A 27,882-nucleotide genomic window follows, 5' to 3' on the forward strand; every position below is an offset into this window, starting at 1 on the left:
TCTTGAGTCATTTGGTTTATTATCAGACAAAAAAAGCTGAAAAATGTTACAGGTCTGAAGATGAGAAGAATCATATTGTGAACAGAAATACTTCAACTAACTACAGCGATGCCCGTCTATTTACCCCTTCGCTTATATACAGTCATACTTAGAAAAAAAGTACACTCTGTCAATTCTAGAGCTTTGATAGATCATCTGGTCTTTACTGGTAATAAAACTATTTGAATCTAACCTCATATGTAAAACCAAAAAAGACATTAAAATGGAAAACGTAGCCAAAAATTAAATACACCACCAAAAAGTCATAGAAACATACAAAATACATAGGACCCTAGAATTTAAAGAGGGTGTACTTAATTTTACATAGACTATATTTCTTTTAACAGCAGCCAGGTGAATCATCATCTCTATAATTATGAATATGGTGAAAAGATGAGCTACAGCGGGGCCGGGCAAGAACAAATAAAACATTAAAAAAACACGTCCAACTAATCCCACAACTAAGAAAAAGGCTAATCTGAACAGAATTAGGACAGAGGTTCAAACAAGGGTTAATCTGGTTGTGATAAGCCCAACAAAGAACATCAGTAAATTACAGTAAATTTTAAAGAATAAAAATGAACTTATAGTGTTGAGTTTCTTTTAAGATTCACAGCTAACTTGCAGAGTTGCTCCTTTAAACGAGCAGATTAGATGAACACAGGGTGGGAGGATTTCTTACTAAAAACAGCGGTTTGAGACATCTGTGGCTTTCTTTACATATTCTGGCCATCAGTGGTCTCTGAAAAAGAAGAAGAGTGATCTGTAGACAGCTACGTGGGTCTTCCAGACACAGGGATTCACCTGATGGATGCCTGGCAGCTACGCAAGCAGCTATAATCTTAAATCACAAACATTGTTATTCCTACCTGGTTCCTTCAGCGCCTGAGCGCTTCCCACCAGCCCAGTCAGCAGTTCAGCGTTGCCGTTCAGGATCTCCACAGAGAGATTGTTATTCTGCTGCTCCTCCACTATTCTCTTCTGAAGTTCCTCCTGATGTTACAGAAGAGAGACGTAAGAACCTCCTCGCTGGGATTTTAAAAGTCATCTTTAAAAGTCATGAACCGGAGGTTTCTTTCTACACACCTCACACATCACCTTAAGCTGCAGAGGCAAGTCCTCCACCTTGACAAAGTCTTCCTCATCAGACTTTTGACTTGTGTTACCTGATCCAATCTCCTGTACCAATAACACCAGAACAGCATTAATAAAAGGATTTGACATAAATTATACGTCTCAAACAGACTGAACTCAAACTCACATCAACACTAACAAGGACAGGCGAGTCTGTGTTGGGGCTGGTGCTGGTGGAGGTGCTTGACTCATTGGGAACATCTTGAGATGTTTCAGAGCTTCCCTCTGCAGCAGAAGCCCCGACTTCACGCTCCTCCTCTGGGTTCTGGTGCTCCACAAGAGTATGTTCTTCAACTGAGAAATCCAAAGTCTCAGCTGAGTTATTGACCTCTGCGAGACAGGAAACAAAACATCAGCTACACCGAAATGCTGAACAGGCTACTTATAAAGAAATATGGCACAATAACATAGCACAATGAAGGAATTAATAAAAGACAAAAGTATACTAACCCAATATACGGGTAAAGATAATCTCTAAGCAAATCAATAGAGGACAGTGTACCATCCTCAGCCAGAGAAGGCAAGTTCATTTATAGCACATTTCAGCCAATTCAAAGTGCTTCACATGATGAAAGAAGTACATCGCACTGACAAAATAAAGGAAAGTTGGACCACAGGTTGATATTAAAGTTTAAGTTAATGGCTTCTCTTTTATCGCTTCCTCAGCCTTCTTTAATAATGTGTTGCTGAACGAGTCCCCCGCTGGAAAATCAAGTTTTAACCCATTTATTAATCCACTCAATGATTTTAAGCTCATATTAACATAAAATCAAAAGGAAAGCCCTGCCTGAAGCGATGCTTCAGAATCTTTTTCAACCCTTCTTCTTTTAATGCCATTAATATCCATATTTCAACATCTTCTGTCTATGCGAGGCTTTTATGCTGTTACTTTCTTTCTAGATGGCCGTCTGTATGAATGGTGCTGTATAAATAAACTTGCCTCGCCTTAGTCCTGGATAGATCTCACTAAAGGCAGCAACTTCAGAACATTTAGAAGAACATCTATAAAAAGGCCCTCTTTAGCTTTTAGCCTAAGAACTTGCAAAAGTAGCTGGATTGAATAATGTTTTGGTCGGTTTAAGAGTGATTAAAACGTACATGAAGAGTAATGTGGTTATGTCATTTAGCTTCGGTAAGAAGTGGGGTGGGTGTGTGTGTGTGTTTATGTTTTCTGATTATTGATCCTAGAAAACCTTGAAGAGCCCTGAGGAACTCCACATCTGTCTGCGTTGAGAACAGGATCAGCTCGCTGCCTCAGCTGGGAGGAAAACAAGTTCAAACTTTCCTAAATGTGACTGAGTTTGTATGATGTACCAATAGTTTATATTTAGTGAGTCCTCTTGTTTATCCTTTTCGTTGTTTTTAACAAGATTTTATCTGGTTGTGAACCATCTATAAATGAATACAAATATATCAACATAATATAAACCTATTTTTTGTCACGTAAAAAGTAAAAAGGTAACTTATCTCTCAACGCTGATATTACATTAGCCTCACCATTATTCTTCTCCTCCGTTTCACTGCTAGCTGTTGCCTGGAGCGTAGCACAAAACCAACGTTAATTAAATCAAATATAACAGATGCTTGCAGATGCTTTAAAAGAAATTCTCATTAGAGCTAACCCTAGCACAGATCTCCTGCTCTACTTGTCCGTCAGCCGAAACCTGCAGAGATGTTTGAACATCTACTGGTCCAGCTTCAAACTCCTCCATCTCCTCCTCATCGTTTTCATCCTCGCCGCTCCCATAGTTCGTCAGAGCCTGGGTCTCTGCTTTAGACAGACCTAAGAAGAAACAAAAGATATCAACAGAGGTCAAAGGTTGTCAACTTCATGTGTAAGCTGATTGCGCTCTGCTTCCATGCAGCCACTCAAAATGAGGTTGGAATGAAGCTAGAATAAGAGATCCTTTTAAGCAGCGCCAACATGACATCGTCTTCACATTAGGGGCTTTGAGTTCAAGCAAATCCACCTGCTGTTAAAACATGGTTGGGTCTCATTCCAGCAGAACTATGTGCTGACAGCAAAACACATGAAAACTGAGTGAACAACTAAGGTTGGAAAGCAGATATTTGTGAATTCATGCAGCTTGTTTTTTTTTGTTTCTCCCTTTAAATGCTTCACTTACTGATTGAAAGAGGTACCCCTTTTCCATATCCTTCATCCTCATCCTCTTCACCTTCTGAAGCTTCGCTGCTCCTCACCTCTGTCTGCAGATAATTCTCCTGGAGGGCAGCAGATCCCTTCTTTTCTGTTTCATCATGATCCTGAAGGAAATGATAAACATGAACAAATGCCCCATTAGTCGGCCAGATCAACGATCAACAGGTCAAAAAATCATCATCAGAAATCATTATCAGGCAGGAAGAGCCCAACTGATGCAGCTCTAATGTAAAACACTTGCATTTAAAGTGCTATAAAGGTTTCTATTTCCTGTATTCCCTTTAACGTACCTTGTCTTCATCAGCAAATGCTGGAGAAACTGATTTAACAGCACAAGCTTCTGCATTCTCCTGATAAATGAAAATTAACACAACATTTTAGTTAGTCTAACATGATTTCACATCATAAATAAGAGAATATTGAGAAAACATGTAAATAACATAGTAAATAACCTCTAGGTTACGTTTCATTTTACAGGGCTGTGAAGCTCTTTTCTTATTTTTGTATTTTGCTTCCAGATTGGTGGCGGTGTTGCTGTTGTCCAGATCCTGCATCAGCTTAAAGAAGGCCAGTTCATTAAAGAGGATCTCAGAAATCTCCACCAGCAGGTCTTCCCCACAGTCCTTTAGAGTACGGCCCACAAATTTACTAAGAGATTCCTGAACAAAACAAACCAAAAAAAAAAACCATAAGCTTTTAATTAACTTTGCTTCAACCTGTATGGGCTGAATTACAGGAGACTGCCACTAGTCCTACCTGCAGGATGCCTCCCAGCTGTTTGTGGAAAAAGCGAACAAACTCCTTGCTTTCGTCGTGTTGCTGGCTGAGAGTCAGCACCATGCGGCGGACAGATGTCAGCAGCTGATGAGAACACACCTCATTCATGTTTTCCTAAAAAAACAACAACAACAAAAAAACAACTGAAAGACTGAGGCGAGATTTGCACCAAGGGGGAAGGAGACCAAGAACAACATGAAACCATTTTTAAGACTGGTGCTGTAATCATAATAACACAGTTATAGCTGACATATAAAAGGGCTCCATACTAACTGTTTGCATTGGGGTTCCTAACTTTATTTAGTTAGATGCACTGTTACAACACTTAGATGAACCTGAACTTGTATTGTATGTAAGCAGAGCATCAACCACATGCCTCTTCAACAAATCTGACCAACTGGTAACAAGTTAAACAGACAAACCAGGAAACTCTGAGGAGCGCAGACATTTAAATGAACATTCAGTGACCTAGCATTAGCATTCGTTCCTTCTGTGTGTTGTACAGACAGAAAAAAAAAATAAATTAGCAAGTTTGCAGTGGAAAAATGTTTCTCCTTGTTTTGTGCATATAGGAGAACAGATGGAGCGGTTGAAATGTTTGAAAAAACTTAATTATCTGCATCAATACCCCAGAGTTTGACACCAAGTTGCAATAAAAAAGGATATTCTGTTGTGGTTTTGACTGGTCACAATCACAGGTGCCACAATTACAGTGTGAAGAACAATCCCTTTAAAATAAATGTAATGGGAACTTCAAATTAGTAAACCGTTACTTCACTGTAATAAAGATGGGCCTTAAGGTCACCAAGTCTCCATGACAACCATTACACACAAGCTAAAGAAGCATTTAACAAACTGTGTGCTTTAGTTAGATGAGACCAAACACTCATTATAGGTTTGGTGTGAAAAAGACGAATAAGTGGAACGCCCTCTGTAATTATGGAGAAGAATCTGTGATTCTGTGGGCCTGCTTCTCCTATAAAGTCACTGAAACCCTGTAACCAGGACATTTTAAAGAGAAATCTCATGTTCTCTGCCAGAAAACTGACAATCAGCATCGAGGCTTTTCATAATCCAAGACATTTGGCCAAAAAAAAAAAAAAACTTCTCCCATAAACGTCTCAGTTCCCTGTTCTAAATACTACAGAAAGCCAGTTGGGCCGGCTGAAGAGAATAGAAGAACCAAGAGGAATGGGGAAAAATATCTTTCTCTGCAAACATCAGCCTAATGAAATGTTATAGGAGACTGAGTGATGTCCTACTGCCAAAAGGGGGACGTTTGAAGTATCAACAGTAGGGGTACCAGTAACTGGCCATAGATTTTGTTAAAAAATTCAATTCAATTTAGTTTATTTATATAGCGCCAATTCACAACACATGTTGTCTCAAGGCACTTCGCAAAAGTCAGGTTCATACATTCCAATTAATCCTAACCTGAAAAATGAACCCCTAATGTGATTTCTTTCCCCATTAGTATACAAAACGTGAAGACAGAGTTTCTCTACAGTTTTCAGAGTGAGAATATGCTATTATAACCAAGTTCTGTATTTTAAGGCTTTTTAAGCATCTTCACCATATAGATCAATAAATTAAGATTTTTCATTTTTTACGCCACCACGTATTTATCCTATAAAAGTCTGTCTCGCATTAATTTCCGTACCTTGAGGAAGGGAATGACTTCTGTCATGATGGCTTTAATCTGCCGATCCAGCTGCTGGGTGTCAATCTGGGGGCAGTGCACACCACTGGCTGCACTTTCTGCTCACACAAAACAGAAATAATAATTTAGCACAGATGTTCCAGAGCACATAAAAAGAGACACCTGAGCTACAAGTCTCTGGACATGCTGAGCACAGGGGACGTCATGAGATCATATACCTTCCTCCGGTTCAGCCGGGTTAGCTGAAGCACCTTTAGCATTTGTCACTCCAGACCTGCTTGCACCTGCAGTGCTGGCGTTGCAAGGGTTAAACTCAGCTTTGAGCTTCATGCGCTCATACTCCCTAATCCTTGCCAGAGCTTTGTCTAAATGAATCACCGTGTTGCCTGTCAGAGTGGCACAGAAAGGAGAGCAAGGAGAGAAACAGAACGAATGTGAAAAGCTCAAAAATCAATGAAGTGAAAGAGAAGAGGAATGAGATGAATATTAATACAACCAGGTTTACACTACAGGATCACAGTTTCCCAGCCTCACTCTGAACTTATTACAGTGAGGTCCACTTATGAAAGGAGCCTAATTTACTCTGGCCCCGCCGCATTAATCCTAGTGTGTAAACTGGTTGGCTTACAAAGATGAAAGTTGAGAAGTCCTGTTAATGAAGTGTCACATCCTCTGTTAAAGTTCCAAGTTCCAAGCAAAGCACTTCAGCAGTATACAAAGGCAGGGAAAAAGAGTGCGGCGTGAACTTTAAAATGAGATTTAAAAAAGATCTATCACTTAAACATGTGTAACCATACCAAGGTCATCATTAGCAAAAGGTTCCAGGTTGGAGGAGGTTGACATGTTGCTGTCATTATCAACAGATTCTGCATCTTCTCTCCTCTTTAGGTCCTGTGCCTGCCTCAAGTTCTTCTCCAACACCTCCTGAAAATGGTAAGCATTCTTTATTAAGGTTCGCAGGGTAGTGAGAGAGCAGATGATTCACATTTCAAACATCTGTACTACTACCTAAAGAATCTGCACAGAAAGGGGAAAAATGGGTCGTGTTTTATAGGCGCTATAAAGGCTTCCCTGGCACTCTTTTAAATGAAGGTGAAGAAAAAAATCCAGCATTTCAACCATCATTCTTGAACAAAGGCAACATTCAGACAGACAAAAGACCTGACTTCCAATTAGCACAACTCTGGGGACCTTGGGGAGAACCGAGAACACATGTCTAATCTAGCAAAAGAGACGCAGACAGATGAGGGTCATTTTTTATAGACAAGCTTCTGAGGCTTCGCTGTCGAGTCAAATTCAAAGACAATGAAGAAAGGCGAGAGAAAATTAAGATCAGAGAAACATGGATGGATGACAGGGGACAAGATGGAGACAGATGAAAGGAGACATGGCTGAGTGAGAAACTAATGAAAGATGCATTTAAATGTAGAAGAGAGAGGATGTTATAGAAGCCATGGGATGGGATGGCTATAAGGGCTGAAAGAGATGCCAAGACTTTAACACAGACACACAAAGAGGAAATACAAAACATGAGAAAAGTACATTGCAAAAGTATTCATACCCCTCAAACTGTGCCAGAGTTTGTCACGTAACAACCAAACGTCAGTGATTTATTGTCATTTCAAGTGACAGATCAACACATAGTAGTGCAGAATTGTGTAGTTTTATTGAAAATGATAACTGTTTTTTGTATATATTAAGTCCCCTTTCCTCTGATTGTCCTAAATAAACTCAAGTTCAAACAATTTCCTTCAGAGGTCACCTAATAAGACATTTGTTCTCAGTGTAAACACAGCTGTTCTGTGAAGGCCTCAGAGGTCTGTTAAGAAACAGCATCATTAAGACCAAGGAGCACAGCAGACAAGTCAGGTCAGGTCATAAATCAATACCCCAAGCTTTCTGGAAGGATGACAAGAAAATCATAAGAAGTCCTGTTGAAAGTGTGCTGGAAACCACAAAGAGAAGACAGCAAACATATAGGAAGAAGGTGCTTTGATCAGACGAGAGCAAGCCTTTACTTTCTGGCAGACATGTAAAATGATCTGTGTGGAGTAAACTCACAGCCCTTCTGTCCTTCACTAGAGTGAAAGCTGGTGGCAGCATTATGCTGTGGGGATGATTTTCTTCTTTCTCAAAGAAAACCTCTTAGAGGCTGCAAAAGACTTGAGTCTGGGCCAGAGGTTCACCTTTCAGCAGGACAACTACCTTCAACATACAGCCAGAGATACAATGGAGAGGTTTACATGAAAGCATATTCATGTGTCAGAACGGCTCGGTCCAAGTCCACGCCTAAGTCCAATTGAGAATCTGGGACTTGAAGAGCTGAAAATTCACAGACCTGAGCTATTTTGCAAAAGACGAATGGGCACAAATGTAAGGTAAGTTAGGTCTTGCAGTTTCACTTTGCGAAAAAACATTGACATTTTCTTCTGTAACATGATGAAATGTAACAAAAACAATGAGGGATATGAATACTTTCGCGAGGCACTGTATAAAAGCTGAGCTGGACGGAACACTCACTTCATCACTGGTGACCAGACTTTGGCTCGGTGTAAGCTCAGACTGAGAGCCAGCTGTCCAGACAACTGAGCCAAGAGGGGGCAACTGATCCTCTGCTGCACGCCTCACTGCCAGGTGCTTGGTCACTATGTCCTGTAGGAAACACTCGATTAGAGCGCCACAGCTATCATCTGATACCTCAATGTTTTTTGTGTCAACTTAATGGTGATTCAGATCTCATCATTAAATCTTGTCACACTGAGAGTTCTCCAAAAATGTGTGTACACACACACACGTTTCCATTTGTTTAAACAACACTGGCTTACATACACAGATCAGAACAGAAAGAGGAGTCACCTGCAGGGAATAGAGAGCTCTTTGGCGTAAATAGTCTGTGTTGAGCAGCTGCAGTTCATGGAAGAGCTCAATGAGAAAGTGGGGTCTCGACTCGTTCTGGGATATCAAAGTAGCCACCTCTGAGTAAATGGTCTCTCGCAGAGCCTCAAACAAGGAGAAGTCACTGCTTGCATCTACAAGCGCGAGATTTTAAAACATCAGTTTAGGTACATGTTTTTACTTCTCAGTTAAAAGAAAATGACAATTTTCCCCACGCAAAAAGGGTTGCACATAAATGTAGATATCTGAAAGAGGGTTTAGTCAGTGCATGCATGATGGCTAGGAAACAAGAACCAAATGATGGAAGATGTGCAAGGTGACTTTACCTGGAGCTTCTGTGCATGCAATTCTGTTAGAGAGGAAGGGTGTTCTCCAAGCATAAGCTGTGAGTAGGATAAATTAAAAGCAACAACGCATAAGAAATTAAAATAGAATAAGGGTCATGGCAAATGTGCAAAAAAACTAAATTTTATCAAATGAACTGGATGCTGTAAATTAACATGAAAAAATTGTTTGAAAATAATGATAAAAATGAATAAAATAATATTAAATAAAATATTAAATGTGAAAACACAAAATTAGAAGGGGAACGCTTGTGGAATTTGCTATGAGTGCTTTGAGCCATACCAGAGGAGAGGTCATTTCGTTTGTTTCCAAGCTTAGCCTTCCTGTCCAATTTTTCTTGAGTCAATTTGTCCAACAAAATCTGATTCTGGTCTTTATGATGAGATGATGCTGGCCTCTCCTGGCCAAACTCTGCAGCGCTGCTATAGCTGTCACTATCTTGGCCTGGGGGGGGAGAAAATGAAGTGTAATATGTCCATACAATAATTGTTACATTTGAGGAGCTCAGATTTTATAATACATTGTGAGTAGAGTCACAATGATGGACTTTTTTTTTACCTTCGCTGTTCTTGTGCCCTTTGTTCCTCCTGCGTCTGTTTTTGGGAGTTTTGCTCCGAGATGCCAAATTGGCCTGTGCAGAGGCCTTTTTACCGGTCTTAAAGGTCTTTGTGACAGTGACGGGATCAACTGGATCAGGAATACTGCAAAAACTTTCCTGTGACGCCTTGTCAAACTCCTGCCGCCTCGATTGGGATTTGTTAAAAGTGGGGGACGAAGAGGGAGAGTCCCGCAGCTCTGTTTTCGATGTGGGATGTCGTGTTATATTGTTTGCGTAGGAGGTGTTCGGTCCTGCAGCTGATCTAATGTTGTAAAGACGAAAACAGGAGCAAATTTTATCAAAATGTGTAACTAATAAACGTCACCTCCAGACAAAGAAATGGTTTATCATACCCTCTTTCTGTAGCTGTGTTAAGAGGAGAGCGCTGCAGTGGAGGGGGGAACCCCATGTACTCTGTTTTGATTAATGTACTGTGATCCATTTTTTGATGTCCAGGTGAAGCAGGATCTTCTGCACCCTGAGAAAAATCCTCCATGGCAGCAGGGAATGGCGGATACAAGTTGAAGCCTGAAGAGAGGAAGAAAATCATATTTAAAAGCTTTCTAGAACAGAACGTTTTGGCACCCTGTCTAATAAATAGTAGTTTTCTTTTTCTCCATTTATTGTAAAAAAAAAAAGATAATTTTTAATCTAAAAACTGATTTTTAAACTATCAATCCCTTTTTTGTGCAAGATAAACTCCAAACTAGCCAATATGGATATCATACTGGGAGAGAACGGAGATAAGGCAGAGTTTGCCATGTTGACAGCTGAAGGATGCATTGCAGGGGAAAAGGGAGGGAAGATGCCAGGGGAGGCTGAGGGTCCGGGACCGGATTCCTGTGCTGAGCTCTGTTTCTGTGTCTGCCAACCTGCTGCTGAGGAGGAAGAGGACTGCTGCTGCTGGCGAATGAGATCATTCAGAACCTGTTTTAGTCTGAAACAAAAAGGGAAACATTACAGAAAACTTACCATCCGAAAAATGAAACTTTATTTATGTTCTTTCTTTTACCTTTGAACATTGTTCTGCTGCCAAGCCAGCTGGATGTAGCACTGGTTCAGCTGATGCATCACCAGGTGGACTTGAGGTGATGACACATTGTTGGGTAAGACGCTGTACTGACCCGTCAGCAGAGTTTGTAACATGTAGGACAGTGTCTGTGGACAGAGAGAATCATTTTCACTGACTGAGCAACATTTCCTGATTAGCGAAAACAAATCAGGCAAAGTCAAATATTAGATGGAATGCAATCATGGAAATCATTCAGGCCATCTTCAGACATGGTGTCAGTCTGTGAAGCTGCAGGTGCAGAGCATTATGTACATGTGGTCACATGCAGCAAACATTTGTAAATATATATCTCCTGGTAAACTGGGATCAGACTTAAGCTAATGTCTATCAAAAAGAAAATCACACAGAACACCAAAGTCAGCATTCAGTTTAGCATTACTAAACTAAACTAATTACTTAAAAATCCACACAATGTGATTTTCTGGAGTTTTGTTTTAGATTCTGTCACTCACAGTTGAAGAGTATCTATGATAAAAAAATTAAAGACTTCTACATGCTTTGCAAGTGGGAAAACCTGCAAAATCGGCAGTGTATCAAATACTTGTTCTCCCCACTATGTTTGTTTGAAGCACTCACCTGCTGGTCCTGCAGGAGAGTTTGGCACATGCTGGTACTGAAGTCCAGCTGTCTCTGGAGTTGGTTTATCTGCTCCTGCCACTGACATGTGCCCTCAGCGAAGGAGAGCTCAGAGGCCCAGCGCAGGTTCTCCTGTCGACGAACACCTCCATGCTGGCTTGAAGACTGGTTCAGACCTGTAGTCTGTTGTTTCACCTTCATCTCATTATGAAGATGTCCTTCAATACCACCAGAAAAGGCTGCTGGTGGCTTTAGATTGCTGAAACATTAAACACACATAAACAACAAATAGACTTTAGAAATAGATGATGGATCTCATTACTACAAGAGCAGAACTGTTGGAAAATGTGTATCTTCTGCCAACTGGTCTAACCTTCCTTGATTCTTTCTGTTACTGTAGGAGCACTGGTTCATGCTTGGTGTGTAGACATGGATGTCATCATCAGAGCTGCTCTCTGTACATTCTCCCTGTTCCTCTTCCTCCTCAGCACATATCTCTGAGTGATAATCCCCCTCTTCCTCATTGTCCTCATCATCATCATCATCATCCAGTATGCAAGGGCTGGAACCCCATGTGGCCATTGTTCTAATAACATAAGAATTATAACTACATGTAGCTGCGGGTGTAACAACAATTAATAATTGCCTCAGGAAAACTAAAGCCTGTATATAACTAGAATGATAACAGGGCTCCAAATTGGACATGGATGAGACAGGCCCATTAAGAAGTGCGTCTCCTACCTTTCATCCCTGTTGACAGACTGGGAAAGAGTGGCACTGCCCTCCTGGTCTTCCATCTGACAGGGGGAGTCACAGAGACCATTACGTCTCTGTTGTTCAGCCATCAATGACTCCAGATGCTTTCGCCGCTGTCTCAGATCTTCGCGTAAAATCTGTCCCCGACGCATTTCTGACCAAAGCTGTTGGTGGAACGAAAACAGAGCGCGCTCATTATCAGATGATGCCCGTTTGCAACGTGTTTGGGCTGAGATAGAGGGCCTGTGCTGGGGGTGAAAGTTGGGATCTGTTACCTCATTGTCAGTAACAGAAGAAGAAGCTGCCTCTGGAGCAGTGGGTTTGAGCACGGCTAAGTTGGTTTTGGCTCCGAAAGATGAAGAAGCTTTGACATTAGGGGTGGAAACTGCAACTGGAGCCTTCCTTAGCAGACCCTGCTGACTGGCTGTGCTGGACACAGATGACTAGAAAGGAGCAAATACATTTTATTTTTAATCTAATTTTCAAATCAAATCCCAAATATCACATACAGGTCATGTTCCTTCCAGGAAAAAGCCTGTTTTCTTTTTTTTTTTTATGAATGGTATCATTTTAAAATGACAGCACGTTAGCAACCATGCTGGAATATGACTGTCCTAATGAGCTGTGACAGAGCTATGCTAATGTGTCTGCTGCGTGGAAGGCTCTGTTCTACATCTCTAAATTATATTTGGGATTTGCTTTCCTGACCCATTAAAATAAAACTAACAGTTTAAATATAATTTTTGATATACAATATGTTAGGACTGCACGACATTAGAAAAACGTGAAACTGTTATTATTTATATTGGAACGACTTTGTTTCCATTATAAGAATGTTCCCACCACTTCCCTTGAGCTTTAGCATCACAGACACCAAATATTCCATCCAAGCAGTCCTTTGCAACAGGAATATTACTACATTATAATGACGATTATGATCCGATTTATTATGAGCACAAGAGAATATGTAAATATAGATTTGGTTCAATGTGTCCTACATGGACAACTTGCTATGTAGGATAGGGAGGCAGCCATCTGACAGAGCTAAGTGAGGAAGCACAGAATGTGGTTTGTTTTGAATGCATGGTCTTCTAAGTAGGCGCTACACAACATATCATTAGTGTGTACATTAATACAATTGCAAAGGACTGTTTGAAATGTTACAAAAGTTGGTTATTATTACCAAATGCAATGAATATACAGCTTGTATGACAATAAGATCTTCAGTCTGTTAGATGAACTTCATTGCAGTAGATGTTCACCTCTTCCACAGATCAATCGTGCACAAAATGTTAAAGGTCACAGAGACTGTTGGCCTGACTTCCTGCGGTTGTGCAGCCCTACTAGGAAGTATTTACTTACTGTCTTTATATTTATTATTAATTGAAGTCAAAGGTAATGTGACCGTTGTTTGGAAAACAAGTTGCGCTTCTCTGGCATTACAGCCGGCGTTAACATTATCAGACTAAACATACAGCGAAATACAAGAAGTCAGACATTTTCCATTTATTCGGACAATTCTTTTTCTAAAAGATATTTAGATAAAGTTTCTGTTGTTGTTCTACAGTATTTGCCAGAAGTTTGTAAAAATCCTTTAAAGTTAAATAAATTTGATATATTTTTGGAATAATTGAAAGCAACCAATAATCTGCCCCCAGACCGTTTTGATCTCCTACGTCTGAAGGAAGACTCTACTTTAGGGTGTATTCACACCTGCCACTTTTGGTCCGCTTTAAACGGACCAGAGTTCGTTTCCCCCGTTGGACCAAACAACCGGACCGAGACCCATTTTTTGAGGTGGTCTCGGTCTGCTTCCAAACGCACTCTGGTGCGGTTCGCTTATGGTCTGAATACGAACCGGCCCCGATCAGAACCAACTACAGAAAACGTACGTCTCTTTGGACTTAACAAGCCACCGTAGCTGGTAGAACAGGTGCATGTTGTACTGAAATTGTACCTGGTAAGCTGTATGTTGCTTAGCAACGCTACTGGCATGTTGTGGGACAGGGCACATGCTTTCTCTGATGCTGTCCCAGAATTATAAATAGAACTTCGCAAAACCTGTGTTGCTGGACGCAGCACGTCTATAGTTGTTTTCTTAAATTTACGGGTCTGTGCTCTGTCCCGCCCCCATGATTTCTGTCCAATGGGAGCAATGATCGTCACCCACGCAGCTTTGTTTACATGTAATAGTTCACTTGCAAAAAGTACAATGTGAAAGCAAACCGCACCAAACAAAAAAAATAAAGTAAGCTTTGGGTCCGGACCAAACAAGCGGACTAAAGGGCTTTCCTGGTGTGAATACACCCTGAATGATATCATCCAGAGAAGAGGAACGTAATTTCACTTTTTTATATATATATATATTTTAGTATACATGAATTGATAAATTACTTTGCACTCACAATAGTTCTGTTAACAGCTCAAACAAATATTTTATAACTCAGCTAATCCAGAACTGAATTGCGGCAGCTGTTAGCGTGATTACCAGATGGTCAGGGCAGGTCCACTGCAAGTCCTGGATCTTGCCTTGGATTTCAATGAGTCTCTGTCGCTCTTCATGGAGCTGCCTCAACTCCTGTTTCTGCTGACGTAACTTCTCCTCATACAACTTTTCTCTGTCAGCAAAAAACAAAACAGCCCTGATGTAATGAATCTAATTAGGTAACTGTACAACAAAGTGCAAGACTAGTTGTTAAAGTTTTATTTTACCACACCTGGCCTTGCTAGAAAGAGCGAGATCTCTGGGACTCTGTTTGGATCCAGTCCCTGAAGCCCCACACACAGGTGCTCTTGTGTTATTTGGCTGCTGATGTAAAGCGTCATCATCATTAGCTGTTGTTCCATCTGTGTCATCACTCTGTGCCACATACAGAGATGGGATGTTCAAACACCACAAGAATATTAATGCTGTTAAAGAAACAACTGCTCCACATTTTCCAAAGACTTTGAAAACAAAAGGAACCTGGCAGTCCCACCACTGGAACTCAAGACTGACAATGGAAATAATTATCAGCTCTCTGTCTGGTTTTTCCACTGAGCTTTAAAATGTATCATTTGATCAAACTCTGAGGTAAAGTAGATGAAATGCGTCAACTCAGTAATACAAGTTAACTGTTCACATGTTGCTTCGAGAAGGTAAATAGGTATTTAGGGATGGAGGCATTAATTCAAATTTGTTCAGTTCCTCTGGTGTACTGACAAAATACTGAAACATGATCCTGAAATTGTAGACCATACCACTGCTTTAGTAAAAAAAAAAATACTTTCACATTTTTTTTTTTATTCAGGCAATCAAAGATGAAGATTCACAGCCAGACTACTGAATCCTAGCATGACGCAGTCTGTCGTACCTGAACCATGGCCACCAGCTCCTGCAGCTGACGCAGTTTTTGCTTTGTTGTCCGGCGGTGAGCCTTCGGAGGAAAACCTGCATTGTTCCCAAAGCTGCTCCCTCGACTAGACTCTGACACGCTGTCTGGAAGCGCGGCCTGTGCCCCTTCGTTATTATCAATGCAATCCTCATCGTCGTCTTCATCCTTCACCTGATCATAGGGGAGGTCCCTGTTGTACTGGCACTCTAAGTCAAGGGAAAAGATAGAATACCACATACTGTTAAATAAGGCCATGTTTCAAATGCATTTTTAAATTTACTATATAAATCTAATGTGTTTGAAAACAATATTATAAACGGGCAAAATAAAATGGAAAAGGATGTTTATGATGAAGATAAATAAGGGTTAGGGAACGTAATGCAAGCTACAGAAAGTTCAAATTAAGGCATTTTAATCAAATTTAAAACCTTCATGAATATCAACAAACGACCTGAGTAATTTAACATAAAAGATTTATAAATTAGATTTAACTTACCAAATAAATGAGTTAAATATGTAAGTGAATGAACCTAAGCGGATGTTTTTTCACTCTCACATTCCAGTAGTCTCACTGCTTAGTTCCCTAAACAGCGTCTTTTACAGTAAGTTTCACAACTGTTACGAGAGTTTTAACCAACTATTAAAATCCCCGTTTTCAACCTAATTGCTTTTACATAAACACTTTTCAGCTAGAGGTGAATACCATAACCAGAACATTTTCAATGTAATTCCTTAAGCACACAATAAACCTACTTTAGACAAAACCGGCTTATTGTTTAAAGTCGACAGAATAGCAATATTTTAATATGTATATTTTAAAGACCTCTTAGGGCCTAAAATTGAGAATATTAAGTTTAAATCAAGTTGCTAATCTAAGTTGACACTATTAGTTTTCACTACATTAAGAAACGTACTTGTTAGTGACAACTTTCACGTTACTTTATACAATTTCATGAACATTTTCTTACAAAAAAAAAAAAAAAACAACAGTATCCTACAACTGGGGGTGTAACGAGATCTGGCGATATTAAAACATCACAATATTTCTCGTTGAGGAGACCGATGTTCCACGAGCTCCAGCCATAACGCTCAGCATGGCTCCTCCTGATGAAGTTGTAATAGAAGATGCCCGAACTTCTCTTTAATCATTTGTTTGGCAGCATTTTGTGTTTCCAGTAGAAACCATAAATCACAAAGTGACAGACAAGACACAAACAATATGTAAACACTGCAAAAAATGATTAGCGTACACTGCGGCTAACACTAGCACAATGCAAAGACACCTTCAGAACCACCACAGCACTGTGCTGAAATCAGCGGCAACTGGGAAGAAAAAGTTTTATTGAAAGTATTATTAAAATCTCGTCCCGTCCCGTTTGTTGAACTCAGTATCGTGAGTTTTATGTATCGTTACACCCCTAACTTATTACTATAAGCATTTAGAATGAATGGTTTTTATCCGATCTAAAGACGGTGCTTTCAGTGTGTTATGTGAGCGGACCTATGGGCGTGGTGACGTTAAGGCTGCGGAGGTTGGCTGCTGCTCGGTTGTTGATTTCACACTCAGTGTTGAGTCTTCCGTCCTGGTTGTTTGTTGCGCCACTCCTGACAGTGCGCCCATTGGTCAGGCTGTTCAAGTCCGCCCAGTTACTGCTGCGCTGTGGGTTTCTGGGGGCACAATGCAGTGTTTGTTATTGATGCATTCCAGGACCAGCAGTAATGAACAGGACAAACTGAAATCAATAACATTGAGTTTTTTGTTTAATTCAGAGATATTTACATGGTGAATCTGATCAATAAAATAGTTGCTCAACAAAAAAAAATAAAAAGACAATTTATTAAATTCTTTATTCAATTTCACATCCACCTGATATTTGCGGCAGGCTGCTGATTCTCATGCTCCAACTCAAACACCGTTTCAAACATGGATCCATCCTCTGTCTCATCTTCCTCCTCCTCATCATCATCAGCCTCTTTTACATTCTCATTGACGGCGTCGACCATCATATCAGAAGTCTGCTCATAGTACTGAACCAACTCCCTCAGTTCATTAAGGCGCTTATGGACCTCCTTTAGTTTCCTGTTGGGAGATTCAACATAATTATGAATGCATAGTTTCAGTGTAAAAGTTTACATTCAGTTAAAATATGCACAAATGTCACCTCTGCTCCTTTTACTAGTTTATTTGAACATGCCATCCCATTCTATGGAGCGGGATGATTAAGAACAGAAACCTCATTGCTTTTAAACACAAAAACTGGTTACAAGGGCTTGAATTTATTGGGAAGTTTCTTTAATCCAAACTATTAGAATTATAAATGCAGGCTCAAATACTAACACACAGACCCCCCACTAATATTTACTTAAATGTACCCTCAACAAGATGCTTTTTGAAGCCAGCATCAAGAATCTCTGTGGATATTTGGCAGAATTGGTGGCATTTGATGAAACTGGTTGGTTCCTTGGCACAGAAGGCCGAACTTGGTGCTCGTAGAGGACCAATACGTTAAGCTTCTGTAATCGCCTCAACCTCAACCCTATAAATAATTTATGGACCACCCTCAGAATCAGGGTCCGGTACAGGAAACCAACCAACTCATATTAAATCTGCCAATTCTGAGAAGAAGTGTGGTCAGATGTCTAGTCAGAATGATGCCAGAACATTTTCAGTAACAAAAAGTGTACATTTTTACAGCAAATTTCACCAGAGAAATTTAACAAACAATATCTGGGGACGTGTGCATTTATTTGAACCAGTATGTACAACTTGGGAGACAAAATTCACAATATAAAGCTTCAAGTACAGATTTAAATGCAATTATAAAAGACAGGTTGAGAGAGTAGCTCAGTACCAGAAAGCCAAACCTTTTCAACAGATGAGGTAGAAGGTTCTGTGTTAAGGTAACATAGAATATCTGACTCGCTAATAGCAGAGCTCAGAGCTGTGTGTGTGTGTGTGTGTGTCTACCTCAGCTTGTCAGAGGAACCGGAGCCGTCCTGTTGTGTGAATAAAGGCTGAAAGGACCTGGAGGCTGAGGCTGCATTTGAGCAGAGAGCTGAGGGGCAATCTGAAGATCCTCCTATACTTGGACTGCACTGTGCTGACAAACCACGACCTGAAGGAGGCCACAGGCAATTCATCAAAACCTTCTAAATGTTAAGGCTGTACAATGCTTGCAAAAAGTGTTTAAAAAGACCCATACATGAGTTATTGTTCAGGGTCTGGTCTCGGAGTGAATGCAACTCTTGCAGAATCTTGTCCATGGTTTGCTTTTTGTCTTGGAGTTTTTGTAACTTAGTGAGTTTGGCACTGGCAGACGCTCCCTCCATGTCTAGACCAGCGTGTGGGCCAGAAGCAGAGTGAAGGAGCGGCCTGCGTTGAGGTGGACCAACTGCGTGTGCGGGCCGGGGCCAGGACGAGGACACCTCACCGGAGAGGGAAAGACTCTGTGCCTGACGACGGTTGTCTGGTACTGTTTTAGTCTGCTGGAGGAATGTTTTTTATAGGAATTTAATTTGTCAAATAAAGGCTGTTGATGTTCATCTTCAGATTATTCTCATTTACCCCATGATCAACTCTTCTTTAATACATTCATTACTTTAATCTTTACAGTGCTGGCCACACATTCATTATCATCTCTGGCAAAGATGTGTCAATTTTACAGCAGCAAACATTTCACACTGTAAAACCCAACCTTTTAATTACAGTACACTAATTTAAAAAATAATTGTTTTTAACAAAACCACAGGTGGAACACCAAAATAAAAAAAATGACTGCAACTGAATGAGTTTTTATTTATACTTTACTTTTTAAAGATGATCAGATTTTCTGTTAATGTGATTCATGACTTCCTGTTTCGCTGATCTATAAATATGACCTGAAAACAGAGCCTCGTTTATTCTGTACACTGACCAGTAAGCTGGACAGCAAACCAAAGCTATCTTCCCACATCAGACAGTAAGCAAGACAGTAAGAGAGGTAAAAAAAAATCCTCCTAAATTTACTGTGAAAGAACTGCAGTTAAGAGTGGCATCCTGACGTCACCAATTCACATTTAGACAATACATACAGTTGTGTGAGAGGCACGCCAGAAAACTATTTTCTGTCCTACCATCATAAACCTGAACATACAGAGCGTAATAAACTTTACTGCAAATCGAGATTAAAATCACACTTTTCAGCAACAAACACTTCCGTTGGGCTTGGTGTGAACAGAAAGGATGAATATAAGGAAAAGAACCTCATCCCCACTGTTAAGTACGGTGGAAGATCTGTGATGTCGTGGGCCTGTTTCTCTGGGTACCTTGTTATAGTACATGGGATCTGAAATACCAGGACATCTTAAATAAAAAATCTGATGCAGCCTTAGAAAACTGAAAATGGGTGTCTTTCAACAGGCTAATCATCTAAAACACAGAAATGGTTCAGCAGACACAAAAATCGACCTTCTTCCATGGCAACCTCAGTCACCGGGCGTAAATCCTATAGAAACTCTGTGCAGTGACCCAAAAAGAAAAACTTAAGAGCACCCAGGACTCTAGAGATTGTAAAGGTCAAAGATCTCCCTCCCTGTATGCTCCTACCTTGTGAAATGCTATAGGAGAATGAGTGTCTTGTTGGAGAAAGGGACTCAATAAAAGGTTGGATTTTCTTAACTTCTCAATGTTCAATTACACTGTAATAACATAAGAGTAGATTTGCGGGTGTTTTATACATCTTTACAAAATATGCCCATTATTGTGGCCATCAGTGTATTAGCAAGTAAAGATGAAATGTTGGCATGCAGTTGATTTTTATGTTCTTAAAAGAAAATACTGAGAAGTTATGGTCCTTGTTTCTACTGTACCTGAGAATCATGCAGCTGGTTGTGGAAACGCTGAATCAGTTCATTTAACTCTTCATTCAGTTCTGATGTGATGCTCAGCCCGGAAACACTGCCGGTGGTTTCTGTCACAACTACAGGCAAGAACAAATGTTAAAAAGGGAAAAAAATATATTTTAAATATTTTTACACCAAACCTTATGGTCAAAAATAAAAACCTTTACCTCCAAAACAGAAATGTAAATGTATGAATATTTCAGTTCTGGTTCTTTAATGTTATCTGAACAAGTTGTGTTTTGAAAAAAGTAACTCAAACTCTACTGTGCGACCAAAATGACTTTCCTCAACTCCAAACTACACCAATCTGTGAAAATGTGTTTGGTTTTCTTTTATAGATTTGTATGTCACCTGTGTCTTCGATCACAGCGAGGGCTTGTTCTGCACTTTGCTGCATGGCCATGAGTGCTTCCTGTCGTCCCTGCAGGGCTCTGAGCTGCTCCTGCTGCTCTAGCATCTTCTTCAGCAGCTCATGCTGCTTACGCAGATTCTCCAGCTCTTCCTTCTGGTCAGCACGCACAGATTCTGTCCTGTCGCCCTACAAATTTACCCCCCCGACACATCGATTCAAGCACTGAGTCCATATCATCAAAAATACACTGCTATACTGCAAGAATACAAACTGTAACAGGAATTTAAAGAGAGGAATTTAAAGATAGAGATAAAAGATTAAAAAGCAGGAAGAAAATTCTGATGTTTTATTTTTGTAACAGTCTCTCAGAAATTTACTCACGGTTATATTTGAAGCATCTGAAGATTGAACTTCTATGTTAAAGGAAGAGCTTTCCGCCAACGACCCTGAGCCAACTGCAGAGTCAAGGGTCCCGACATCACAGTCACCCTCCTGGGCCTGTGGAAAGAGCAACACAAAGATAGTTAATGAGGAACTTGTGCTTCATAAGAATTGGCTCTTCATCATAGATGCAGAAGAAAATAACTGCATGCACTGAACTGCAGAACTTGAAATAAACTTTCAACTAAAATAATTATGACCTTTTGAAAAAACATATCTAAACCATAACCAACCATATAAGTACAAAAATGAAGATAACTATATTTATTCTAAAAATATACACCTGGCAATCTGCCTGTCGCCCCTCAACACAGAGGCATAATTTAAACAGGTCACATTTCCTTTAACTTATTTAGCCAAGTCTTGTAGCGTTTCAAAACCTACAGATATACATGAAAAAATTTAACAGACTTACAAGAACTTTCTGCAGGAACCGTAAATAGGACTTCTCCTGATCCTTGAGGTGGTCAATGAGGTAAGAAAGACGCTCAACGTTGGCAGGAACATCATTCTTCTCCACCAGATCGTCCCTCATGGCACTAGCCTTACTGATGTAGTCCCGAATCTGAACCAGTATGCTCACCACCTGGGGCCGTACAAAGCCAGGAAGAGGAGGGGGCAGTTTGGTGGGGGTAGGGGGGGTTGTAATAAGATATAAAAAGAAGAAAACAGAAGAAATGTTTAGTGAGCATCTGAAAATATAACGCTGACTGGGATACACAAGGGTAAGAAGGGGGTTGGGCACAGAACTCGCTGGGCGCCATTGGTGGCATATTTATAAACTGTCCTACATACAGTCTGGTTTCAGCTGCACAAACCTCTCCCTCACTTTCATCCTAGTTCTGGTTCTTCCCCAAGTAGTCTAGAGTACTGTGATGTACAAATACTGCCATACAGTGTCTTAGAAAAGTATTCATTCTGCTTGAACGTCTTCTCTTTTTTATCACATTACAACCACAAACTTCAATGTGTTCTGCTGTGATTTTATGTGATAGACCAACACAAAGAAGTGAATAAATATTATCCAGCGCAAGAAGTCCCTCAGTTAGTAAATTGGAGTCCGCCTGTGTGTGATTTAATCTCTCAAACACCCCTAACAGAGCGAGGATGAAGTTGTGGAGAAAATTTAAAGGTTGGGTTATAAAATAATATTTAAATAAAGCTATAAGCATCAGAGAGGTTTTCTAAAATGTGGAAAGAAAAAGATTATGACACAACTCCAACTCTACCAGGAGATGGCTGACCAACTAACCTGAGAGGCCAGGCAAGGTGTGCATTAAACAAAGCCAAATGTATCATTTTTATAGCCTTCCAGGGTTACCATTAGCCTCTAACCCGAGAAGAGCATCAGAGGGACATGCTCAGGTGGGAAAACCTGTTGACATGACAACTACTTGTCCTGCACTCCACAAGTCTGACGTTTATGGAAGAGCAGAAAGAGGGAAAGTCATTGTTGAAACACGGCCATGAGAAGTCCTATTTGCATTTTTCCAGAAGCCGTGCAGGGAAGCTGTTCGGATCTGAGAGATGGATGGAGTTGAATACAATGGAATCCAGGAAGAAAATCTGTTGAAGGCATCAAAAGACCTAAATATGGGCCACATTCTACAGTACTTTGTGTTAGTCTGTCAAACTAAATCCCATTTTTATTCAGATTCTGATATACACTGAAGTTTGTGACTGTAATGTAACAAAACGCCAAAATCTTCAAATGTTTTGCAATATGTCGGTTTATGCTTTTAAAAGGATAAAATAATAGGTGACCGTCATACAGACGACCGTAACCAGAAAACATTACCTGGCTGCTGTCTATTCTCGCCTCTTGTCTCCCATACTCTCTCTGCATTAGAAGGCCTCTCTCTGTGCCACTGCGACTCATCCTTGGAGATTCCTGGTGAGGAACCGCAGAACCTAATGTTTCCCTGCGTCCCGGGCTCTGCTTCTTCATTTCCTTGGTGATAGCTGGGGTAGTTGGAGCAGATGCTGAGAGATGGAGCAGCTCTTTGCTTTTGTTAGTGTTGACATGCAGAGGCAGGTAGTTGTAAGGCTTCTTGTTCTCTCCAGCTATCTGCCGCTGGTTGTTGGCAGCCGTGACGCGGCCCTGGGAGTCACTGCCGATGCTCCTCTGATTAACGACAGAAGATCAGAGGAATAAGAGAATGACTCTGGGTTTGGCCATTTTCGCTTTCAAACTGTAAATGATGTAGATGTGAAGGCATTTATTAGTCATGTCTTTTTTTTGTGCCACAGGGTTTAATGGATTATAGAATATATGAAAGTAACTTTCTAAGACCACTTTCTTGAAAGAACTTTCAGACACATAGCTTTCTAAATACATAGTCTGTTTCTGTACTTTTCGAAATGTGTAACATAAACTGGAGAATGAATGGGTCTTAACAAAAACATTAAGTTGGTCTTTGTTAGAAGAGGAGTATCATCTAACCTTGTGCTGGTATACCAGAAAACCTTCTTATGCGAAGTGTGTGTAAATCTTCTCTGACAAATCATGTATGAAAAGGGTTTTAAAGAAAAACAACTCCAACTGCAAAGCCTGAAGGCACTTCTGTGACTTCAATGCAATTCAACAGAATTCTGCTGATTCTGTACCAAAGGTGCATGGCAGATTATTTGTTCCAATTAAGTGGTGAACTGAACCTCTATGGTGGCATCAACTTCTGAAGAGATTGCTGCAGTTCTGTTTCCACCACCAAAGCCTTGTCTCCAACTTCTATTTTAGGTTTTCTTCTAATGTTTTTGGTTGACTAAACTATCTTTTGACTATTACCTTTTGCTCTGTTTTTCATATTTTTATTTAGCCAGTCAGTCATTTTCTACCGCTTATTCCATAGTGGGTCGCAGGGAAGCTGGTGCTAATCTCCAGCAGTCTATGGGCGAGAGGCGGGGTACACCCTGGACAGGTCGCCAGTCCATCGCAGGGCAACACACAAACAACCAAGCACACACTCATTCATACACCTAAGGGCAATTTAGAGTGACCAATTAACCTAACAGGCACGTCTTTGGACTGTGGGAGGAAGCCGGAGTACCCGGTGAGAACCCACGCATGCACGGGGAGAACATGCAAACTCCATGCAGAAAGACCCCAGGCCAGGAATCGAACCCAGGACCTTCTTGCTGCAAGGCAACAGTGCTACCAACTGCGCCACCGTTATTTAGCATTTCATGTAAAGCACTTAATTATTAAAAGTAATTGTAATTACTGTGAAAAAAAAAAACATTTTTGCTTTACTTTGTCATAAGAAAAGTAAGAAGGATCATGACACACCGTACGATCAGCCATTTATTTGGTGATAATAAATTTTACTGACCACGTTTGGCTGCATTGGCCACAGAGAGCGCGTCACATTCGCCAGCTAACTGTACCCTGGCTCACAAACAGACTTTCTAAAAATCTAAATATTTTAGCCTTTTGCCCTCCGTTGCCTGTGCCTCTAGGTTTGATGCTAGCCTAGGGCAACTGTAACTGCCTTTCATTTATAGCTTTTATCAGTTCATACAATAAATCACTCTTATAAATTAACCTTCGAGTTAGTTTTGAAAATCATACAAATCAATCAAGTAGAATTTGAGGCAGAAAGGGCAAAACCTAACATTTTCTTCCTCTGAATGGCATGAATTTGATACTTCCTCACAATAAAAATACAACCAAAAAATAATTTGTACGCCTGCTAATATTAGCCGTTACAGAAAAAAGGTTAATAGAACTGTACAGACTGGTTGTGCTCTGTAGCCACATAACAACCAAACTCCTGAGGCAATGCAGTTTACATACCTTTACTGTAAGTCCCCTAAACTACTGTCCTTGTTAGAAACTTCCTGTGGCACACATTAACAACATACTTACGCTGCCCAAAACATTTACCTCATCCAGATCTGTGAAATTGATCCTCTGGCGTAGCTTGTCCAGTTCAGCCTGGTCAGGAACAGACATTTGGGTAGTGTATTTGATATGGGGAAAGGAATGAGGAGTGCGAGCTCTCTTGCGGCCAGCACCTGGGGTGGACTCTGGCGAAATATCATTAGTCAGACGGGTCTCCACTACTGCTGCAGACAGCTTTTTCTTGTTTTTCTCTGAAGACCGGTTAGCTTTCTTTTGCTCTATCCCCCAGTTCTGCTCAAACACAACAGAAAACATGAGTGATGTTATTTGTTAGTGATGGAAGACATAACCTAGAAAAATTATTGATTTTTGTGACATTTATTGTAATGACGATAAAGATGATGTGTTAAAACTGCAATGTTAACTATGATGTAAACATTTAAAAAGAATGTAAACAGAATGCCTCTTTGCTCTGGACAGAATGTTCCCAGTTGTTGGTTTAAATGGTAAAACTATATATTCTACAAACTTTCTCTCATGTGGGCCAAAAAAAAACATTTTATTAAAACTAAAATCACAAAACAATTATATTGACAATTGTTTCTACCAACTTAACAATAAACTAAACATAAAATATATTAATAAAACAAATAAAGAAGTTAGACTTTTTTGCAGGAAAGGGATGTTCAAGTTATTGTAGATCCAAAACTTAAAAGGGTTAGAAAAACAAACGTGGTCTATTCTAGGGAATAAGAACCGGATTTGGATAACTATTTCTTTGAAAATGCTTGCTATATTTAGCAACGCTTAATAATTCTACTTAAAAATAGATTTAGGCGCACCAAAGTCTGCTTTTGAGTAAAAGTCACTGGATGAATGTGGTCCTATCTACTATGAAATTAAAGGGAATGCAAAAAGCATGGTTATTAAGCAATGAATACTTTCTGTTGTACCTAGCATTTTCCATTGTTAGAAGATTCTAATTTATTGGTAATAATTTTGTCCAAATAAATTTAAAAAGTCATCGTGTGCATCAACCACACATGCTGGCAAGCCAACTTTGTATCATTCTTGATTTACAGTCAATGCGCACAAAATCAGTCTGCTGATCTCTTTAGACACCCCTGTTCTTCAGTTACTAAAACTCAATTAACTGACATTCTACCCACTAAAATGGCAGGACATACATCAAAGAACAGTTCATGGAAATTAAGGTATTTTAGGGGATTTGGCATCACGTTTCACAGCTTCAAATTTAAACTGGAGGATACGATTTGGAAAACTTGGAAGTTTTGCTGAAATACTTAATATCAGCTTTTAGGGTCTGTCAACATCATATTTTTATTGGTTGTTATTAATTATCAGAAGACTACATTTTCATGTTTTTTAAACATGAAATTTAATAAAACAAGATGATACTGCCGATCATTAGAAGTGATAGATATGGTTGTTCCATATAGGAGCTGGAGTGACACACCAATGTGTAACGTACAGCTGAAGTTTGAGGGAAATAATCTGAATAATTCATGCATTTGTTAAATTGCCAAAAACAAAGTGCAAGTGGGACTTTCTGTCAAGTTACCATGTTGTTCAGTCTGTCTTCCAGACTGCCATTGGGTGCTGTCCAGTTGTGCAGTTCTTCTGCACTGTCATCAAATGGAGCGCCTCCGGTTGCCATGTCACCCACTTACAGCTTGCTGGAAATAACAAACAGCGTGGTGGTCAGCAAGCAGAAAACGCAGAAAGAAAATCCAGTTATGAATATTAGAATAAGGTAGAAGTTAGAAAAACTGCTTAATTTCAATAATAATTTATAAACTATGTTCATCCCCGCACATACTAGATCGATTGTATTTGTGTATATTCACAAAAATGCTCCTGAGACTGGATTTAAATTAGCTAGCCAAAGCTACAAGTAAATCATCTTACTTTTTAAAAACCGTAACAGTTATAACGTTGGATGCTAACGTTGACGCCGGGGGTCAATACACTTCCTACCGAGAAAGCTTAACCTTGAATGGTGTAACTTCTCAGTAACCAACAACTGAAAGAAATAAAATCGTCATGGTTGGTCGGTGACCTGTCGGTTAGCGTTAGCTACCGCCGCACAACCCAGCGGTAGCTAACGCCCCGAGCGGCCCATCCGAGCGGTGATGGCCCGCTCGGATTCCCGGGGAACGGGATTACCCGTCCCCTCACCTGGCGAGAGACTAGCAAGAGCTCTCAGTTAGGTCCTCCGTTAGCAAATAAAAAGTGAAACAACAGTCGTTGTTGTAGTCACTCTTACCAGTTCATAAAAGACTTCATGCTTGGCGAACTTCAGAAGCCAAACGTTTGTGACCCATTTCCGACCCACAATCGCCATGGCAACAAACAGTCCCATCTTTTTGCGACACTGAATTCTGTTAGTGGAACGTTCTCCCCAAAACAAATTGCTAACAAGTTGCTAAAGTTGTAAATTTTATTAATTTTAGGTGGCTAATACCCATTAGCTCGGTCCAAGCTTCGTACAGCAAAGATTAAAATGTGTATGTAACAAAGTATTTGATGCAAACAAGCGTCTTGCATGATGTTTGGAAACCTAACATCATCTTAGTTAACTTGCACGGGTTTGTATATCTAGCGAGGCTAACAAAAGTTAACAATAAAAAGGCAGACTGGCTGGCTTTAAAGATAGCTAGCTTAAAATTTTAGAACCAGAAAAGCAATTTTACCTCTTACAATAATACAACGTAGTCGCAGTGAAGGTAGTATCTTTTTTTTTCTGCTAATCTGTTAATATGTAACTGTCTTCCATGTCTCCCAAAATCGTAGCAACCAATTCTAGTATTAGCCTGATGCTACAACCCCCTCAACAGCAGGTGGCAATGGTATACATCAGGCAAAAAACTAAAAGGATATGGAAGGCATCTAGACCCTGCGTCACCGTCGCCGCCATGTTGTGAGTGGCACTTATGTTGCAACAAACACAAGATGCTGA

The 27,882-nt window shown here is 40.2% G+C and overlaps 1 protein-coding gene across 6 annotated transcripts; it reads right to left on the reverse strand.

Annotated features, from left to right (window-relative positions):
- pcm1 (pericentriolar material 1) lies at positions 1 to 27,770 on the reverse strand. Of its 6 annotated transcripts, none has more exons than XM_047366312.1 (40): positions 27,617 to 27,770; positions 26,485 to 26,599; positions 24,945 to 25,193; positions 22,860 to 23,186; positions 21,477 to 21,647; positions 21,002 to 21,118; positions 20,620 to 20,806; positions 20,236 to 20,345; positions 18,591 to 18,870; positions 18,356 to 18,503; positions 17,255 to 17,467; positions 16,889 to 17,055; positions 15,367 to 15,593; positions 14,731 to 14,873; positions 14,502 to 14,631; positions 12,289 to 12,456; positions 11,999 to 12,177; positions 11,631 to 11,843; positions 11,258 to 11,516; positions 10,622 to 10,767; positions 10,338 to 10,546; positions 9,963 to 10,137; positions 9,570 to 9,871; positions 9,294 to 9,455; positions 8,993 to 9,049; positions 8,628 to 8,800; positions 8,292 to 8,423; positions 6,569 to 6,695; positions 5,990 to 6,157; positions 5,772 to 5,869; positions 4,091 to 4,225; positions 3,787 to 3,993; positions 3,625 to 3,684; positions 3,300 to 3,438; positions 2,796 to 2,956; positions 2,671 to 2,707; positions 1,301 to 1,503; positions 1,126 to 1,218; positions 909 to 1,032; positions 1 to 781 (listed from the first exon to the last, which is right to left on the reverse strand). In XM_047366312.1, the coding sequence occupies exons 2-40, from the start codon at positions 26,578 to 26,580 to the stop codon at positions 756 to 758; spliced, it is 6,318 nt and encodes a 2,105-aa protein (XP_047222268.1). In that variant the 5' UTR covers positions 26,581 to 26,599; positions 27,617 to 27,770; the 3' UTR covers positions 1 to 755. The 6 variants fall into 6 exon arrangements, with proteins under 6 accessions (XP_047222268.1, XP_047222269.1, XP_047222265.1 ...); XM_047366313.1 differs by having other exon boundaries at positions 1,138 to 1,218; positions 18,591 to 18,873; XM_047366309.1 differs by having other exon boundaries at positions 18,591 to 18,873.
- Between the last annotated feature and the right edge of the window lie 112 nt (positions 27,771 to 27,882).

Source organism: Girardinichthys multiradiatus, chromosome 5, assembly GCF_021462225.1.
Source record: "Girardinichthys multiradiatus isolate DD_20200921_A chromosome 5, DD_fGirMul_XY1, whole genome shotgun sequence".
Taxonomy (NCBI): Eukaryota; Metazoa; Chordata; class Actinopteri; order Cyprinodontiformes; family Goodeidae; genus Girardinichthys; species Girardinichthys multiradiatus.